The 19,947-nt window shown below is 51.0% G+C and overlaps 7 protein-coding genes across 7 annotated transcripts; 2 read left to right on the top strand and 5 right to left on the bottom strand.

Annotated features, from left to right (window-relative positions):
* Positions 1-2,331: 2,331 nt before the first annotated feature.
* On the top strand, positions 2,332-3,153 carry N7487_003765 (bZIP transcription factor; the record flags this gene model as incomplete). The annotated part of the gene is made up of 1 exon (XM_056871512.1): positions 2,332-3,153. One exon carries the CDS (start codon positions 2,332-2,334, stop codon positions 3,151-3,153), a length of 822 nt encoding a protein of 273 aa, XP_056729232.1.
* A 672-nt stretch (positions 3,154-3,825) lies between these two features.
* N7487_003766 (acyl-CoA dehydrogenase) lies at positions 3,826-5,266 on the bottom strand (the record flags this gene model as incomplete). Its single annotated transcript, XM_056871513.1, has 3 exons — positions 3,826-4,192; positions 4,253-5,101; positions 5,172-5,266. The coding sequence occupies 3 exons, from the start codon at positions 5,264-5,266 to the stop codon at positions 3,826-3,828; spliced, it is 1,311 nt and encodes a 436-aa protein (XP_056729233.1).
* Positions 5,267-5,713: 447 nt separating this feature from the next.
* Positions 5,714-7,121, bottom strand: N7487_003767 (uncharacterized protein; the record flags this gene model as incomplete). Its single annotated transcript, XM_056871514.1, is given in 8 exon segments — positions 5,714-6,019; positions 6,036-6,163; positions 6,221-6,288; positions 6,348-6,489; positions 6,523-6,715; positions 6,786-6,899; positions 6,971-7,044; positions 7,109-7,121. 8 exon segments carry the CDS (start codon positions 7,119-7,121, stop codon positions 5,714-5,716), a joined length of 1,038 nt encoding a protein of 345 aa, XP_056729234.1.
* An 836-nt stretch (positions 7,122-7,957) lies between these two features.
* Positions 7,958-9,320, bottom strand: N7487_003768 (isocyanide synthase family protein; the record flags this gene model as incomplete). Its single annotated transcript, XM_056871515.1, has 4 exons — positions 7,958-8,044; positions 8,075-8,299; positions 8,338-8,990; positions 9,014-9,320. 4 exons carry the CDS (start codon positions 9,318-9,320, stop codon positions 7,958-7,960), a joined length of 1,272 nt encoding a protein of 423 aa, XP_056729235.1.
* A 1,111-nt stretch (positions 9,321-10,431) lies between these two features.
* Positions 10,432-11,226, bottom strand: N7487_003769 (glutathione S-transferase family protein; the record flags this gene model as incomplete). Its single annotated transcript, XM_056871516.1, has 3 exons — positions 10,432-10,857; positions 10,911-11,134; positions 11,190-11,226. The coding sequence occupies 3 exons, from the start codon at positions 11,224-11,226 to the stop codon at positions 10,432-10,434; spliced, it is 687 nt and encodes a 228-aa protein (XP_056729236.1).
* A 1,232-nt stretch (positions 11,227-12,458) lies between these two features.
* On the top strand, positions 12,459-14,570 carry N7487_003770 (uncharacterized protein; the record flags this gene model as incomplete). Its single annotated transcript, XM_056871517.1, has 2 exons — positions 12,459-12,772; positions 12,854-14,570. 2 exons carry the CDS (start codon positions 12,459-12,461, stop codon positions 14,568-14,570), a joined length of 2,031 nt encoding a protein of 676 aa, XP_056729237.1.
* A 2,397-nt stretch (positions 14,571-16,967) lies between these two features.
* N7487_003771 (putative C6 transcription factor) lies at positions 16,968-19,150 on the bottom strand (the record flags this gene model as incomplete). The annotated part of the gene is made up of 4 exons (XM_056871518.1): positions 16,968-18,015; positions 18,081-18,463; positions 18,520-18,999; positions 19,061-19,150. The coding sequence occupies 4 exons, from the start codon at positions 19,148-19,150 to the stop codon at positions 16,968-16,970; spliced, it is 2,001 nt and encodes a 666-aa protein (XP_056729238.1).
* Between the last annotated feature and the right edge of the window lie 797 nt (positions 19,151-19,947).

Consider the following 19,947-nt stretch of genomic DNA (forward strand, 5'->3'; position numbering starts at 1 on the left):
TACAAGTTTACATTTGACAAAGAAGAGATTTGTTGCCAAGCATTTAAGATTGTCTCAAAGTCTGGTAAGCGTTCTATGATTGGCTAGAGCAGACCCCACTATCTTCGCTTGATATCACGTGTATTATGGGTCAGTTCCTGGGAACATGAGACTAACCGTATATGGTAATTCGCCTGGCTTGTTCGTTCAATTTTGAGCGAACACGTATCAAAGGTCCAGACCTGTCAGGCCTGTGTAATAATTTGTCGAAATTACATGGTCGTTTGAGTCATATCTTATATCTTCAGAAATTTCCGGCGATGACCAGTTCCTCATAGCTATATTGTGGGACGCTAGTTCAAAGGGTCGAGACAACTTCTGGGACACAAGTTGGCCGGATTATTTATGTATTTAAAATATGCGGCGATTTACGAAGTAGAGAATGATCTGGAATAATGACCACGCATGTCAGAACTTTCATTTTCGAAAAAAAAATCTTGGGGGGTGTTTCGGGACCTTGTCATATTGATGTGATTCGCCTAACAACCCCTCCCCCAGTCGATCACCCAATATGGGGCGAAGACCGATACATCGTACCTACTCCGTACTTATATTCTAACTATCATATTATTGTAGTAGGTTGGCAATCTCCGACAATGTTCTTTGTAAAGCTGTCAATGACATTATTCACACGCCCTGGCTGTCATGCGAATCCTTTCTAGTTGAGCGACATGGACTTGTGGCTGCGTATTTTTATTCCTGCATACTAGAATAAAGCAAGCGTATTCTGGCGGTTGGATCCTATATAAAATGTAGGGTGTTTACTCCGTGGGGGTCATAGTGAACGATGTTTTTGACTTGAAATCCGGCATCAGATCCATAATGATCGACCGGAGGTCACGGACCATGTCTAGAACCAGTGCGAACGTCCGCATGTACGCCGGCTAAATTGTAGGGCCACCATTTTCATGACCGTGCCCGATCCCCACTTGCATATCTCCACATAGATGGCAATTACATCTTAAGTACGGAGTACGGATTATATGTTGTAGGCTCGTCGATGTGGCACCTGTGTATGTTTCAGATAATTATTCGTCGAACGTTGGTAAGCATTGTGCTCTCATGCTTGGGTCATTATCCGAGGATCTAGCAAAATTCCCCAGGTAATCAATAGGATCATGAGAGGAGTCAAAATGCAAAGGTCGTCCGGCCCTCCAAAGTTCCGTCGGAGCGGACACCGTGTTGCTCTAATAATAGGAGATTTGCAGGAGCCCCCCCCGCTAAGGCCCGGGATCATAGTGCACATTAACACCACAATAATAGGGGAGTCAAACCCTCGCTGTAAATTGTCGATCAATGCTCTTCAAACAACGGTTGCGTCAGATACTCTTCTTCTGGAAGTATTAATTTGTTCGCATACTTATATATCTGTGTATCCAAATAATCTCTCCGGACCCCCTGGATGTCTGGAGGAGCCGAATCCTCGGGGACCATCGGCGTTCAGAGTTCGGGGGCCAAAGGATTCTTGTCCGCCTTTCCCTCCGTCCACATCTCCACAAGGATGCGGATCATCAATGGTTTCTGAATGCCTGATGGTGTAAGGCCTACAGCATTATTTTAGCGCTTTTTCTGTTGCCCCCCCCACTTGATGGATTAGAAATCGTCAACTTGTAGCCCTCGGCATCAGAATTGGAAAAGGACTATAAAGTAAATGCTCATCATTGCGGCAACAGAAGGCCCTCGAGTAGCAGCTCATTCATCTTGGCAGGAATCGAAAAAAAAGCGGACCTCGCGAATGGGGGCTCGCCGTAGTGGCTGAAACGAGAACGCTATAGTCATGGCCCGTACGGAGTATTCCGTAACTATCCACACAGTTCGTCTATTTCTCCACGCTTATTGGGCGCTTAAGGGTCTGACTTTCGCCGCATCATCGGGGGGTTTGCCTGGCTTGTTAATCAATCTGGAGAAATCCAATATGCGTGTTGGGGATTGGCAACATTATGGTCTTATCAAGGCCAGTCCACCGCCGAGAAGGATATAATGAACCCCTGAAAGAATTCATAGCTATACCACACGCAACATCTTATTTTCTTCTCCCCCGTATAGTTAACCAAGCTAATTTAGCCCTGGATACGCACGATCTGTCACGTTCTGGCTTGATCCCTGCTCGGCCCGGAAATAGTCTCGAGCCACCCACACACGATCTTTCAAAATCACTGATCCACCACTTCCCCTCATGTTAGGCTCCAGTGCTGGATCCATGGTCGCCAGCGGGGGGTTCTCTTTGAAAGGTTCTGGATAACGGAGGGGAGCTTCGCCTTGATTCTCGGCTGTGTGAGGAAACCAATCACCATGAGCTCTCAAGATGAACCACCTGTGAAGAGGCGTGAGTCTCGATCGGGGACAAGGAAAGTCTCGACTCTTTCAGTGGAACAACTGGAGCGAAAGCGTGCCAACGATAGAGAGGCCCAACGTTCCATTCGTCAACGCACCAAGGAGCATATAGAACAACTTGAGGCTCAGGTCTCTACGCTCCAGTCACAGATTGCGGAGATGCGGCTCCAAAACGAACGGTTCGATGAAGTCGTACAACACAATGCTATTCTGGAGAACGAAGTGATCCGATTGAAGCACCAAGTTGCTTCTTTAACTGGCCGACCGGAGTTTGCATCCCCCGACGAACCGATGGTTCCGTTTCGAAGTGAGTGGTCTTTGGGTGAAGCCTCGAGTAGTGCATTACCGGACATCCCAACAACAGGGGCATTGCTACCGCCACAATTCACTGTAACATCCCACACTCAAAGACCCCCGGGTCTTCTGACATCACGTCGAGAGTCTCATCAGCATGACTGGCAACAACCATATCCGTCCACAAGATCGCCGTCGCTCGGCGCAGCCTCCGACACGGAATTCCCGAATCGTATAGAGCCATATCCCATAGACGGTCAAATGCATCAAGGGCAACCGACACACCCACCTCAGCAACAATCCGAAACGTCTTTCTCTCAGTTCGCCTACGGCAACCGGTCACTTTCCATGTCGAGTGCCACTTCCGTTCCTCAACCAACTCCCGCCCGAGTCTACCAACCCCCCACAGCAACATACGGGCAACCAATGCCTCAATCGCAACAGACGGATCCGGCATATGAGTATCCATGGGTGCCTCCGTCATGAATAATGCAAGTTCAATGCAGTAGGGGGAAATTAGACGACATTCTATCATCGGTGGAAACACAACGTCTTGCGAGTTGAGGCCGGGATGTGGAACCCTTGATCCAGTCTCACGGCATGTAAATTCCATTCAAGAGCCACGATACGAGCATTCATACTGATCCATGATATAGATCTCAAGGCAACACTTGTTCCCGGATTCCAAAATCGTCGCGGAAATCGTGGTTGAAATCCGTTCCCACCAAAAAGAAAAATAAGAACGGAAATAACAGCCGTGCCGAGGGGTTAAAGTAAGCTGCCAGTGAAGATCCGGTCCCACATCCGGTCGATCTACAACATACGACTGAGTGGCCACTAAGCCAATTACTTCAACTCCGCGCCGGAATATCCTCGTTGGGGTTGGATATACAAATAAGGCTGGGCAAATTGGTATGACTTCCGCCATCATCTACGCTGCTCTTTACTCTTGTGTACACAGTTTAGCATTTATACATCTTTAGTGGAGCAAATTCGAAATGGTCACAGGGATGGCCCATGGTGGCTCTTCATGTTTTGTATACCCAAAGGGGGCGATGGGTAGATACCCATAAGACGAACAAACAATACGCCGCAGTGTGCATAAAATCAAACTATTTATAAACAGGCCATTGAGGTAGGCATTCAACTCCATCTCGTCTAGTTCGTGTACTGCTTCTGGAGAAGCTTGGCAATAGTCTGCAACTGGATGTTGCTGGTACCCTCGTAGATAGCACCGATCTTGCTATCACGGAACATCTTCTCAGCGATGCCCTCACGGACAAAGCCCATACCACCCATCCACTCAACAGCAGAGCTGGACACCCGGCCGGCGACCTGGGAAGCGTACAGCTTAGCCATAGCGGCGTCCTGGACGAAGTCCTGGCCAGCCTCCTTCTTGCGGGCGGCATTGTAGACGAGAGCGCGGGCGGCGGCGATCTCAGTGTAGGCTTGTGCGATCTGGTGCTGCATGCCTTGGAAGTTTCCGATAAGCTCGCCGAATTGGCGGCGGTCGTTCCAAACGTACCTTTAATTGTGGTCAGCTGATCGGATTCATATGCGGGTCTGCATTGTGTAAAAGTCTTACCGTGCAGCATTCTCCCATGCGCCAAGAGCCAGACCGGTCATCTGGGCGGCGATACCAATACGGCCCTCGTTCAACACACTAATGGCGTACTTGTATCCTTGTCCCTCCTCGCCGAGAAGGTTGCTCTTGGGAATGACACAGTCATCAAAGTTGAGCACACAAGTGCTACTAGCACGAATTCCGAGCTTCTTCTCCTTCTTGGCGATTGAGAAGCCAGGGGTATCCTTCTCGACAATGAAAGCAGTAATACCCTTGTAGCCCTTGCTGGGGTCAATGTTGGCAAAGACGATGAAGATACCGGCCTCCATAGAGTTGGTGATCCACATCTTAGAGCCATTGATCTTATAACCATCGGCGGTCTTCTCAGCCTTAGTCTGGAGAGCAAAGGCATCAGAGCCAGATGCAGGCTCGGAGAGACAGAACGAGCCGACAGTGCCGGTAGTCAGCTTGGGCAGCCAGGTACGCTGAGCCTTGGCATCACCGTATTTCATGATCGCGGTGTTGACCAGTGTATTGTGAACATCGACCAGCACGCTGACACTAGGGTCCACGCGTGCCAGCTCCTCGATCGCGACGATTGCCGCGGTGAAGTTCATCCCGGCGCCGCCAAACTCCTCTGGCACCTCAATGCCCATCAGGCCCTGCTCAAAGAGCTGCTCTACAACCTTTGCGTCCATGGTCTCAGCCTCGTCCATATCCCGTACCTTCGGGCCGATTTGCTCCACGGCGAACTTCGATACTGAGTCGGCCATGAGAGATTCCGTCTCGGACAGGAGGGTGATCGGCGTCGGGGTCAGCTCGGAGAGGTCGACCTCCCGCCGGCGGGGGGTGGTTGAGAATGCATATGCGCTGTAATAGAGAAAATTCGTTAGCAAATACGTTTTTAATAGTATAGGTGCGCGCCTGGGCTAGACGGTACCTCTGTACGGGCCGGCCAGCAGCGAGTCGTTTGCCCGCTACACGGACTGAGGGGGTACGCGACAAAGGCCGCAACGCGCGAATAATAGAAGCCATTGTAAAATGAGGGATAATAGGCTCAATATGCTATGAGGAAGAAAAGGAAGGGGGGAAAAGTGACCTCGGAAGGGAGGTAAAGGTCATAATCACGAGGGTCGCTGTGAGCCGAGGTCGGTTATCGGCGGCGGCGTTGGGGATCCGCGGGGATGTGGGGCTGTTCTTAACCTAGGCTGACCTGGACGAAGGGAACAACCTTATGAATGTACAAAGTACGTTGGATGTCATGGTGATGCACACTTGAGTTATTCTAGATATTATTGTCAAGATTAATGTTCTCGGCATCATATTAAACCATCTACAATACAAAATATAGGTACAGCCTCAGCTGCCATGAACAGGTTCACTATAAGTATCAACCAAGAATGTAACACACCTTTCCTAATAAACACCATTGAACAACTTTTTGAACATATTGTCTATACTCACAGATTGAGCACCCGGAGGCTATATTCGCCCATGGATCGGATACTCGGCAGAGATGCTACTATCCCCTGAGGACGGGCCGCCGTGACGCTCCACAACCTCGAATCGAGTCTCAATCTCGGTTCTAATCATAACACCCTTTGGGTCATTGACAATATGTTCTTCACTTCCATTTGTCCCGGCAAATGTGCTGAGATCCATCCAGCCCGGGTTGTCATCTTCAGATGGCTTCTTCCTCCCCCCACATGCGTTGGACTGAAAATTGGAATGGCTAGCCAGGTTGGACTTGTTTGTGCCATATGCTGCGTGTCCGCCCGAGTCATAGTACTGGTAGGGGTTCGACTTTTTCTTTGAGGTAAAGCCCAGTCGCCGCAATACCTTGTCCATATAGTCGAATGGGTGGTATACAGCCGACCATGGTAACGATCCAAGCTTCTGTCGATGCCCAGATGAGGAGATCGGATTGAGCGTCTGTTGAAAATATGATTATTAGAATTTTTCAAGATGAAATTGTGGATTGTAACTTACAGGTGATATCTGTTGTCTCGGTCAATGCTTTGAGTTCATATGTCTTGACAGCGGAGCAAACTGCCGCTCTGAATTCGGGCGAATGTTAGCTTGAAAAAAGCCGAAGTGGACGGTGGGATTGACCTACATCCAGCCCAGCCCCATGAGGATAGACAAGATGACCTTGATCCGCAGCTTCATTTGGAGTTTCCAAAAGAGATGAACAGGATATACTGCCAACAGGACGTCGCTAAGTGCGTTGAAGCCTAGCTCGTTAGCAAAGGCCCAACCTTTAGCTGTGTTGATGTAGTGTAAAAACTTACTAGCTTTGAAGAACGAATAGTTCTGATTGACTTTGCGGCCCGGGTTGCATCGTCCTTCAACATTGTCATCCCACAACTTGTTCATTGGCTTGCATTGACCCAGAATTGTTCCAAGAACAATGGTATTGATTGCGCCAATCAGAACACCCAGAATGATCAGAAACCACGGCTTTTTCTCATGCCGACCACGAATCTGGACAAGGAAAGGCCAGAATCGCAAGCTTTCCTAGCATGCTGGCAGTTATTGCGAGTAACTGGAATACCCATGACCAATGCAGTGCTGTAACTATCTGCGAGTTCGACAGATCATCCAAGTGACGGCCCATTCCAGCATTGACTGAAAGCTGGAGGAACACCTGAGCAATAGTCTCAGTCGCCTGTTAGAAAGGACAGTTATCAGCATATTCCTTGGAATCAAAACTTCTCATGAGCAAAACCTCGCACTCACCACCGTCAAGCTAGCGACAGCAAAGTCCCATCTAAACCGCCCCACGAACTTCCAGTTACTCAGGAACCCGAAGGCTAAAAATGAATAAGCCAATGCATGTTTCTATCCACAAAACGGCAAGGATGACCGCAGAATGACTATTTCGACCCATTTCTGGCCTTCGGGGATGTACTGCGCTTACACGTTAGAAGGGCCAAACGGAGAGGCCTGGGTGACAAAGTACGCTTTGTTCGTGCCTTAGCAAGGGTTCAAGGGCCGGAGAAGCCGAAACTGGGAGGTTGTTATGCTATGCTTTGGCGATCGTACTTGAGGCAGGAAATCTGTGTGCAGTTGCATGCTGAATGCGGTCACCCCTCAAATATGCTGAGCCTGATCGAATGATCAGGTCACCCCCCACGCCCTAGACCGCAATTTGACCGGCGACTCGTGATCCATGGCCGATGAACTAGGGCGTGGATGAGTGATTTGGAGGTCTACGTAATTCCCAAAATATTGTGGCAGTTCCAAATCTCTCTTTATTCCATTCCATACCTAATCGCTTGAATTAACAGCCATCGACTCAAATTTGTATTTTTGCCAGCAGAGGTGCAAGGCTTGGAAAAGGCAATGCTACCGCGAACCCAATAAAATAGTAATACATACGGGAACTTTCAATCTTTCATTATGTGGATTCTTTTATGCAGGTTCTGCCATCGTAAATGAGGACACACCTAAGGCGTTGTCTCAAAATACATGTGCTGTTAAATCAACGTCTTCATCCTCGACTGTTACTTCCCCCAATCCCCTGTTATCCAGTACGGCTGGTGTGAGATTTCTCTACTGGAATGAAGGGTTTGTGTGCTTTGTGATCAAGATTCTTTAATACATAACTATCAACACCATATATATAATCCATGAGACTAAATACAACAGCGATCCCGTATATCTATAACCAACCTATCTACGTGCCAATTTGTTTCGTATACCAACCAAAAAAACCGGTATCTATCAGTCTCCACGGAGAACCCTCAAGAAAGATGGATTGAGATGAACAGGAAGGGCAATGCGATGGTCAGAAACCACAGCATCGCCCGCCTGTCAGCGATGCAAAACACGAAGACGAACATCATCCAACGCTGCAGCCGCCTCAACAAATGAAACGAGCGCATCACCATCCTCCCGTGCAGCAGGAATCTGCACGAAGTAAGACGTGGCCGCCGAACTCGCAGCAACACCTTCATGCAGGAGGCTTAGCGACAGTCCGCGACCAGCGACACGAAGGAACTCCTTGCCGGTCTCGGCGGTATACTGCATGGGGTCCAGGCCCTCGAACAAAATCGGGGAATGTACCTGAGGGTGGCACCTGTGGGCTTACGTCCAAGACTCACGGACACCTGATTCGCCTCAAGACAGGGGGTGTTGTGCCACGGCGTAACAGGGAAGTTACTAAACCGCTTCCGGGGAAGCAGTGCCACAGACAGCTTGTTCGTGTTGTCACCCGCGTGGATGGAGAGGCGGACGTGGGGCGGCGAGGCGGCCGCCACAAGAGCCGAGAAGACCTGGCCGCGCTCGATCATGACACGGGCAAGGACGGCAGAGTGTTTCTTGATGGCACTCTTACTCACCTTCTTCTTCTGGTAGAAGGTTGCCAGATCAGACATCAGGAACCTAATGTATCTGCGATACGTGAGGGTGGCATTGTGATCCAGTGTTTGGGGTTTCTCGCCGGAGCAACCTCTGAACAGACGTTCCTTGAGATCATCGATGGGAGAAACGTATTCCTCCTCGCTGACGGGCACGCTGGGTGCACCATCGAGAAGATCGAATGGGTCTGCAAAACGGATATGGCGCAGACCCAGTCTGTCCACAATCCGGTGCAGGCCCTCGGTATACCGGTATGTTACCTCATCGGACACACCAAGCAGATCATTGTAGCAGCAGCCATCGCTGACTATAGTGATTTGAGCGCCTCCTGGGTAGATCTGGGTAATTCTTGCACCGAGCGAGTTCAAATGTTCGAGGGACAGGCGCTCGCCAACGTCTGGGTCCGGTGATGGACTTTACCTTCACGGTTTGGACTTTTGAACGGGTATGCGGGGACCACCAGGTTGATCTCCTTGTTGTTCGAGACGAAATACTGCAGGGTCTCGAGGAGTCGGGGCTTGTATACATCCTCGTAGCGGTCGTCAGGCCCGCAGATGCGATATGAGGCGATGATCTCTGCAATACGGACGACGAGGGCTTCTTGGTTTCGGCAGGTCTCTGCGTAGGGTATGAATGCTACCCGGGACGATGTTCGGATGGCTGGAAGGGGTGCCTCGACTATGTCGATGTGGGGGGCTTTTTGGGCAGTGATCACGTTGGACAGCATGGTTGCAGTCACCGATGATTGAATTGATGATTTGGAAGGGTATACTGTAAGTCTAAAAATGTGTTGAGGACGAGAATGAATCTATTTCAAATGTCGAGAGTGGAATTGGATATTTTCTCTACAATTTTTTGATATTTTCTCTTCTGTCCGATTTCCCTCAAACCAGGAAATGCTGCTCTGCCTGTTACGGTATCTGTCGTCCGCGGATATGTCGTGTTTCAGCTTCGTTGATGCCCGACTGGATGTTGCATTTGAGTGTAGGAGAACCTGGAAGGTTATTCCACGTGTCAGCGCATCGCCAAGTTGCGCTGTCGTCCGCGGCTTCCGTCCTCATTCTATTCATAGCTATTGATTCAGTGGCTGGCCTGGGTAGATATGTAGATTCCGGCCTGGCGGGGTGGTCATCAAAGTGTTTTCCTCCGTCGATGGGGGCCTGTGAACTGAGGCTACTTCACCTGGAAGGCCCCCCGTCCCGTCATCGACAAGAGCCATTTAGTCAAGCTTTTGAGAAACCTGGTAAGAATGAAACTTTGCTCTTTGTAGTTTGCCGCTGTTTTCATCCATATCAGCCTATGTTTGGTAAACTGCTGGAGACTAGTTCTATGTGCGTAGAGGGCTTTACGGGAGGTTTCTTCGCTATGTGCAGATCCTATCCCAGGTTCATTTATTCGGGTCTCATTTCTTCTATGTCGATTTTATTTCATTGTCCAAGTGCTTCTCACCTTCTGATAGCTCTCTTGTTTCCGAACATGAGGGGCCTATGAGCTATTGAGCCCCTCTGTAAACGAATGACCCTACGAATGACCCTACCGAAGAAAGAAGTTGTTTTTGTAACAAGAAAGGAGAAGCGAAAAAAAGAGAAAAATAGAAAAAGACAGGGGTAGAGAGAAAGAAGGAAAAAAGAAGGAATAAAGAAGGAAAAACAACCAAACCTCTAGCTTTAGGGCGAGACTGGTCAAGGTTCTCTGGCAATTTTATGACAATGATATGGATATCCTTGTTAAGCGTACTGGAGCAAACAAAAATCATATGCAAATATCCAGAAGTTATGATATATCAATTCCTTCAACTTTCTGCGATCTATGAGACATGTAGTCGAATTTTTTATTCTTTACATGGGAGGAACAGCCTTTTTGTAAGCAGCCTGTACCTCGGGCAAAGCATCCAACATCTTGATGTAAGCTTTGATAGCGGGGTACTCCTCGAAGGGCTTGAGGGCTGGTCCGGCCAGGCCCGAAAGCTTCAACCAAGGCAAGATGGCGAAATCCGCAATGGTGAGACGGCCGAGAGCGACGAAGCCGTTCTCGGCTGAGGTGAGGTGACCCTCGAGGATAGTGCGCAGGCGCTCGACCTCAGTCTGGTAGCGAGCAATGACACTGGGGTTGGGCTTCTCGCCGTGGACGCCCTCGTGGAAGGCGAGGAACCAGACCAGCTGGCCCTGGTAGGGTCCGAGGCCGGACACCTGCCAGGCGAGCCACTGGTTAACGGCGGCGCGTTCCTCGACGGTCTTACCGGCCAGGCTTCCGGAGGCGTCATACTAAGTGGAGTTAGTCAGGCTTGAGGCTTAGATTGAGTGGTTCGGCTTCTTACCTTGTCTGCCAGGTAGCGGAGGATGGCGGCACTCTCGAAGACAGTGAACTCGCTGTTGCCGTGGTCAATGAGACCGGGAACACGTCCGTTGGGGTTGACCTTGGAGGTGTATTCGGGATCCTTGACGGTGCCCTTGCCTTCACCGAAGCCCAGAGGCACGGTGTCGTATGAGAGACCGAGGTGCTCAAGGGTAATGGCCACCTTAACGGGGTTGGGGCCGGGGCCTGGTGGAGACGGTCAGCGGAATCCGGAGAACTGGTAGTAAATTGAAGTACTTACCGGCGTGGGTGTAGAGTGTGAAGGGAGTGCCAGTCATGATGAGTCGAGAAGATGAAACGAATCTAGTTCTGGGAATTGTTGTACGAGGTGTGAAGCGAAGGCTGTTGCTTAGAGAAGGAGCGAGGCGGATCAAGTGAATTGGATTGTGAAGTGAGTTGATGCTCTAAATCCAATGCTTTTCCTTGCTATTTGTAGTCTCCAGACATCATGGCATCGCAACTTTGATGTTGTTCAAGTGTGGGTCCATGAAGTAGACAAAGTGTCCGATCATGATATATCTCACTCCGAAACTCCGAGACTCCGGATCCTCGGAAACAGTCCCAATCTCCATGGGAGTTTGACTCAACTGATTGTTCCATTATCCGGAACACTTGAAGGGTGTTCGAGGTCGTATCTGGAAGGGAAGCTGTTGAGAAGACAACTCTCGTTGTTCGGACTCCGGATTACAATGTTGGCCTTGATACTATACTTGCGCTGAGATAAGGGGAGACCTCAGAGTCAAGTTCAGAGCTTTATCACTAGCATCACTAGCTTCACTAACTCTATGGCCGGTAGGTAGAGTATAGATGATCATATATCCATGGATTTACTTTCTATGGTGAAGCTATTCATGCGAATGGAGAATGTGTGTACAAATTAGCTTAGTATCCGATCTGCCTAGGTAGGTAACCTTGGAAGTTGACTAGCAGGGCCCATGATTATCCTAGTCAAGGGCAGATAATCTACGAGGCGATATCAAGACAAGCGTTCAAGTCTAATTTGATTTCTCAAATGCCAACGTGCTTGACTTTTTCCTAGCAAACCCCTCGAAATGTCCAATACCTAAGATGATAGGCTTGTAATTTTTGTTAGGGGTAATACACAAACAACGCTAGTGCCAAACTTGGAATCCTGGTACATGATTCCACCTCCGTGGGACCTTGCAACGTCTGAACTCCTCCGGGCCTGGTTTTAGGGCAAGCAGCTTGAGATATGGTCTGGTCATAATGAGCCCCATCCAACAAACGGACCTGCTATGGAGACCTTTCGTGTCATCTTCTCCTCTGCTAGTGACTGAAGCCTGATGGTGAGACGGAGAGTCTGCGCCGTCCGCGTATATACGGACAGTGCATATACGGATTCTGGAGACGAGAAGATGACCATCGACAGAGTTGAGCTTCGTATATAAGGAAGAGTGTAAGATGCACCGAACATTCCTCTCCAATTCAGTTTCTGAGTTAATCATCACATCCAAATCACCTTCTCAATCACCGATCACCTGCCGGCAGAATGACTATCGCCACTCCCATCCCCAAGCACACCTTTGCGGATCGTGCGGCTGCCAACAACTTCAACGATACCCAGATTCTCAACTCCAACAACCGCGCTGGCGCCGATATTCCAGAGAAGTCGGATGTTGTCATTGCCGGCGGTGGTATCCATGGCTTGATCTACGCGATCCACGCTGCCACGTATCAGCCGGGAACCCTTAATATCTCGCTGATCGAAAAGGCCAGCAAGCCTGGCTACAAGATCGGCGAGAGCACCCTGCCGCTGTTCTCGTTGTGGTGCAAGATGCATGGCCTCACAGCCGAGTATCTTCTGTGACTCTTCGGTCTCAAGGACGGATTGGCCTTCTACTTCCTCGACCGCGAGAACCAGGGGGAGTACTCCGACTTCTGCAGTAATGGCACTCCCGGTCTCTTCCTGAGTGGATACCAGATTGAGCGAACCATTAGCGAGCTCCTCTTCACGCTGCTGGCTCAGGGCAAGGGCATCAGCGTCTACCACGGCCGCCAGGTTGACTTCAACACCAGTGCCATCAACGGTGGATCTGAGTGCAGCAAGATCTCCATCAACCCCGGAAAGTTCGACGGAAAGCCGGCTAACAGCATCAACTCCTCACTATTGGTTGACGCCACCGGCCGTTTCCGCCAGCTGGCATCCAAGAAGGCCCCGCTGCACCGCTTCGAGAGCTGGAACTACGATTCCTTCTGGGGATACTTTACCGCTCCCGCGGACGAGAGCAACATCCCTCTCCGTCACTACGAAGGCGACCACACCAACCACCTGTGCTTTCCTGAAGGTTGGGCTTGGGTCATCAAGCTCCCTTCATGGGAAGGCAGCTCCACTGCCAGCCTCATGGACATGATCTCGTACTTGCTGGACTGTGCTGAGGCCGGTATTCCCAGAGACCAGCTCCCGAGCTCTCAGGAGCTCGCCCGCATGTTCGACCTCAAGTTCAAATGGGTCACTAGTATCGGATTCGCCGTGCGCAACGATGTCAAGTACCCCGAGGACATGTCGGCCTACGGCACCCGTGAAGCCGAGCGCAAGTTCAACTACTTCGTCCAGAAGTACGAAATCATCAAGGAATTCATGACCAACTTCGACCTCATTGAGACCCTCTACGGCCCCGGCACCACCTGGTACATCCGCAGGTCTCTCACTTACCAGTCACCTGTCGTCTCCGGTCCCGGCTGGCTCGCTATTGGCGACACCTGTGGCTTTACCAACCCGCTGCACTCGCCGGGTATCATCGCTGCTATGTCAACCTCGACTTACGCGGCCGAACTTACACACAAGGCTCTAGGCCAGGCCAAGATCGAGGCCGATCATGAGGCCGCTGAGCGCAGCATCCGCCGCACCCTGGCACCCTATGACGACTTTGCCCGTCGCCTCATCCCCTTCCTGAACCAGATGAACCGCTTCAACTACGTCTGCTTCCGCGATCCCCGCCTGGGTCCTCAGGTCTCCTACCTCTGGCAGTTCTTTGCCGGCATCGGTATTCCAGACTGGCAGCTCATCCGCCAGGACTACAACCTGAACATGGACACGTACGTGCCGCACTCGATCAACTGGGCCTGGGGATCCATGACCCCCGAGTACGACTCCGTGGCGCGTCGCGCCATCGAGCTCGTCGCCCCGATTCCATTGGAAGAGTCTATTCCGGATGCCGTGGCCCGCGAGGTTATCGAGCTTTCCAACGCCGTCAAGCGCGTCGCAGTCGATTTCGGTCGCTTTAACTTCCGCTGGGACGGTCTGCTTCGCTACTACGATATCTACCTCAACTACCACCCTGATCAGCCTTTCAAGGATACCTTCTCGCGCCAGTGCCGGGAGTGCGGTACCTGGCTCCACTGTCGCCCGGACTGGCGCCGCTGCTATGCTTGTGGTGAGACTCGTTCTGAGGAGGATGCTGCTATCACTTGGAACCCGCCTCTCGAGGTCGATGAGGTCAAGGCGTTGGTGCGCGCCTCCGATGCGAAGCCCGCCGCACGAAGAGGTCAGGAGGTCGCACTTGAGCTTCCACCGTCGGCACGAGTGGCAGCTGAAGATCTTCTTGTCCTTGCCCTTCTTTGGTCGATCCGGCGGAGGATTTGGGGTATTGCGGCTGGGTAGTCATATTGAAACTGGGTGACATTCCATTTGATCCAGAGACAAGGAGGGTACTCTAGGGACTGCTTAGAACTACGTATGATTTGGAAGAGAACTCGACACCCAACAATTCACCGGACATTTGTACCGCAGCATTCGTCGAATTGTTTTTCAATGGTGTAGGAATATTGGATTATATACAGAACAATAGCGACAGTTGTAAGATGGGTTTGACGAAATTAGAAGATTTTAGCGAATGAAAATAGTTACATTGAAGTCACCTCGGCGGAGCCGAATGGAAAGTCTTTTCATGTCCATCAGGGGCCAAAAGGCAGGTTGTTTACTTCAAACCCAGGTTGAGTAAATTGTTCATTTCGTCGAATCTACCACCCCACCCCACTCTCCCAGCCATTAATTTATTGCCTGTTTATTCCCATTTATCCCGACCCAGATTTCAAAGCTAGTGCCCTGAACCAGTCGCTGTCATGCCTCTGATAGGAAATCATTTTTTTATTGTCGGGTAATCTTAGCACACTCAGCCGCATATTACGGTATTTCTCAAGTTAATGCGGCCCGCTCATTATTTGATCTGCGCTAAGGCCGTGGCGGTGGGTCCAGAAAATAGTGATCAAGTGTTTTTTGGTCAAGCCGATTTCGAGAATGACTGTAGGATCAGTCTGCCCCCAGTAAGCTCGCACTGGGCAACAGTCCTCGCCAGGCTGTTGGGACAATGGATTAATACCTTCTCATGGTGTCCGGTGTTAATCCCCGTTGGGGAGACCAAAGTGAATCCGTCGTGGTTGTGCGGTCCGGCCCGGGGCGGTTGGCGCGGGGCACGACCGCACAACCACGCCAAAATCAGCGGGACAACGGGATATGAAAACCATCCGACTTATTTTTACCTGACTCGCACTCGGGCCCAGAAGCTGGTCTTGCAATACCAGTGAAAGTGGTGTCGTCCTAAGAAGAAGACAGGACACCCCTGAGTAGACATCGCCAAAACCCGCAAAACCCAAAACCCATCCCGACCCAACCCGCAAAAGGGTTGGGTTTTGGGTCGACTTTCTTAACCCGCAATGAGTTTTGGGTCGAGATAGGTAACCCGCAAACATAGGAAGACTCTTGACTACATAATTTATGCATCTCTAGGCTGTATTTTTTGGTTTTTCTCTTACAGGCAGATATATTATGGGATAATTCACAGAGGTATTTGGCGGGCGAGGGGCTACCGCGGGGTATTGCACAAATCTACCGACCACAACGACGACATAGCCAATGTGTTCGCAGCCGCCTTGCCTCGCTGATATCGACAATTCGGAAGACTTCACCCGACTTCTCATGGGTGTGGTAGCTAGGCCTTGCTTCCAGCCTATCGTGTTACCGACGCACGAGCAACATCGAACCCACTACCCCTGCCCCGGTGCCCTGCCCGCTACGCCAGCCAGGTTGAAGAATGGCTAAGGCTTTGCCCCGGTATTATCGCGCCATAGACGACCCACTAGCCACCATCTGCGGCCGTCTTTCCCTCAATTGCCCCCTTTTGACCGCGCTGGCAGTATAACAACATGGATTCGGCAAGTCAGTTCGAACCCAACTCTGCGAGTGTTCAACACACTTGAACTACAACAAAAAACATCTTGGATGGATGTTTGATTTCATTTTCCTGCGCCGCAATTTCGTCTTTTTTTACGCGACAGCAGTATGCGCTTCAATCGCTACGAAAACGCCCTCCTGGGCCCGTCTACACCGATGTCGATCCCCCCCAGTCGCATGGTCAACGGTGATACACAACCCGGTTCCACCCAAAAGGCTCCAAGAGGTCTGGCATTCTGCGGAATATCCTTCAAATCTCTTGCGTATCTTTCATTGCTTCTTTTCGCGTTCTGTCCTTTTTTGTTTTTGTTTTGCTTTTCTACTCTGGCTCTTGAAGAAAGAACCCATCACAATCGCGCCATAAGGGCAGCCTAACGTTGAGAATGGCAACGAGGCTACGACAAGCCTTGACAAGGCTCTAAAACTTCAGGAAGTGGTACGCTCTAAATGTACATACAAGGATATATGTAGTTGTGGTAGCCTGTATATCATTCAGCGATGGGTCGGGGTAAATGATGTCACACACATACTGTACACCTGGGCATATAGTCCGAGTGCAACCGGTCAGCCAATGTCTCACCAGGGAGTAAGGCCCCCATTTCCCATGACTTCGTAAAAGTTAGCAGCCGCAAAGGCGTCAGCGCTCGAAGGGGTCGTCGCGGGGTCCAACGTGGGTTCACTCCCCATAGACGACGGGGATTCATGGGTCAAGCGCGTCCCCGAGAGGCTATTGCTTTGGCTTGGATACAAAGCGTGGGTAACACCCATTGCCCCGTAAACTTCTCCGGTCATAGGCAAGAACTTCTCTTTGCCTACATCTTCCGGTAGCTAGAAGTCCAAGAAGTCCCACATATTAGGACTCAGGCCATTGGACAGAATGGGCATTACATCTAGATCGGGGAAGCCGTCCGCGACAGGAATGGAGAGAGTCAAAGAGGTGTCCCCAGGGGTCGATAATCTTGGAACGGGTAAATCAGCGGGAGTGGTTGGGCCATTCAAGGTCTTCAGGATCTCCACCACCTGGCGGTAGAGGGGACGCTTCTGGTTCGATCCCGCATGGCGGTTGACACCGTCACCTGAATCCTCTTCCAACTTCATCAGTGCCTCGAGGGCCACAACACTGCGCGACACCGAGCTTTGGAGCGGCTCTTGGGGTATAGGGTCCCCGAAGGATCCCTCAGGCGAAATTTTGGTACGCAACAGTTCAATGGCCTCCCGAATATGGTCTCGCGTCATTAAGCGACCGAGTTGGGCACTCGAGCGCTCGGCCTCGGTCGGCGGAGAATCAAACAGCAGCCCCAAGACCAGCACAACGGTCGCGTTGAAGAGTTGCGTTTCGTTGGAGGATAGTGAGCCACAAACTGTGCAGCGGGCTTGGATCTGGGCTTGCGTGTTGATAATGTTATGAGCCAGCTGCTGGCAGGATGCGCGTCCCATGGGAGAAGAGAGAGTAGAGCGATGCAGGCGGAGGAGGAGACTCCACAGCTGTTGATGTAACATGAATCGTTGGACTGGGATGGCGGCCATGGGACCCATGGCTGTGAGTCCGACGGAGCTTCCCAATCTAAAGTAAGGCGGCAAACTTGCCACATATTTTTCGTACTTTCGATTGAGGTGCTGGCGCCGCTGGGCAGCTTCGTTTGCGGCGTCCCCGAGATCAATTGATTCCCGCACAATGCTGGACAACTCCAACGCGTGTACCGTATAGGACAGCATGGTAAATTCAGACCGAGGGCGCTCGGGAATCTTGCCATGTGCCCTGAGCAGATCGTCATCTTTGAGGTGCAATGGCATCCGGGTATTAAATTGTGAGGGGCGGATGGTATAGTAGCCAAGAGCTTGTCCGCGCGACCAGTCTCTTATGACAAGAGCCCACCTAGTGGTCCCGAATGATTAGCGCTTCGCCCTAAGTGAAAAAATACGGGTATTTGGGGTGCCTACCAAATCCGAATCGCAATCTCGGTGCGAATGTGAGGTGGTTCAGCGGTCACAGAGCCATAATCTAAGGAAGGCGAGGCATCCAAAATGGCATTGCCCAAGCGATGCAATCCAAGTTTGCGCGCACCCGAAATGGCGGTAACTAAGACAGCATCAAGCCCCAACGAGGTCTCTTTTGTATCCAACAGAAGCATGATGGCCGCCTGTAAGCTGGAGATAGAGCCACAAAAGAGGGAAATACCTCCCTGGAGACAACGCACGCTGAGGGACCGCCATGTCGCTGCAGGCTCATCCGAGGCACGCAGTTGCTCCACGCGGAAAGTCAACGGGGTGAGTTGGACACCCAAAAGGGACGGGGTTGGATAAAAGGCGAGTCCAAGCACGAGCTGCGTGGAAACAGTCAGCCGACGCTAGACCCAGTGGGTTTGGAGGAGAGCGGCACCGCGAGAAGCAAAACAGCAAGAGAGTCCAGAGATAGCGTACTGGTGATGGCCGCGTCGGGGGAAGCCATACTTAAGCAGTGACGCAATTGATTGGCTTGCTTCATGAAGCTTGGGGTGTGCACCACATTTCCCAGTGGTGCCTGGCAACGCGTGACAAAGACCTCGTAGAGGAGTTGGATGATATTCCATTCTGGCAGGGCGTGAACCACATCTCGGATCAAGGCAAACTTTTGGTCGTGCCTCTGCGGATCCTGGGTCACCCAGTATCGATTGGGGATGTCAGGGGCCACGTCCGCTGATTCGGTGGGGATAGGAATGACATCCACGAAATGCTCCAAGATCTGCGCCGTTTCTTCGACCTCCGGTTCTTCCTCTTCCTCCGGCGTCACTTGGCTGCGATTTTGTTCTGTACGTTGGGTTTTGGTCCGCTTGGCTCTCGGTTGACGCTCGCCCTTGGTACATAGGTGGGCGCAGTCGCGCTTCACGCATTCCAACTAGAACAATGAGTTCGCAATTCCATAAGATTTTAGGCACACTCACACAAGGCTCCTTGCGATCGCATTTTAGTTTGGAGGCGCGACATCGCGAACAGGAGAGGGTGAGCTTCTTGCGGGGGTGGACAACATCCATGTCGAGTAGGATGTAAGAAGGCAAGTTGGACATCCCCCTGCATCGACGTACTAAACCCCTTCAGCTCGGCCCCCAACGTCAAGTGGGGGAATCGCGGAATCGGTCCAACTCCCGTGATCGCCGTCTTGGTACTCGGAGGTTGATATGATTTATTTACATTTGTTATACTGGTGAAAGGAATATCCTTAGAATGCTTTCACAGATATCTCTCTAGATCAATGAGTACATGCCCAGATAATGAAGGTGTCTGATCACATGAGACGGGAATGCGTCCCCCCCTCTAAATGGCCCTCTTTGACTGTTCCTCTTGAATACCATGGTGGCTACAACATTCATATATGTTGAATGAAGAGCACATACATAAAGCATGGACAGCATCGAGAGCATTAAATCAGACTCTGTGCTGACTCCAGCGGAATGAGACCAGTCCTGTGCGTCGGTCCCCCGACCGGGGACAAGAAGACGCCGAAGAAAGAAGAGAGCCTTCTTCGACAAAACTGGAACGATCTACAAATCAGATAAATGGCTCTCTATCGTATCCGGAGTCCGATGCATGATGAGATATTCTCATCGACACAGTCCGTGGACGTGGACGCGCTGGCATGGAACCCGTCTGGGGAGAGATCCGCGGAATCCGCGTGCTGCTTCCATCCATCTTGCAGTCTCACCAAATCATGGTCGGAGGGCATCAATTCGGAAGGGTTGGCATCCGGACAATACTGGATGCCAGTCTTTCAAGACAATGATATATTAGATCACTTGTCCCGCGACAAGATGGACTCACACCAGACCAGAGC

Source organism: Penicillium crustosum, assembly GCF_028827405.1.
Source record: "Penicillium crustosum strain IBT 35664 chromosome Unknown utg000002l_segment0_segment0, whole genome shotgun sequence".
NCBI classification, from domain to species: Eukaryota; Fungi; Ascomycota; class Eurotiomycetes; order Eurotiales; family Aspergillaceae; genus Penicillium; species Penicillium crustosum.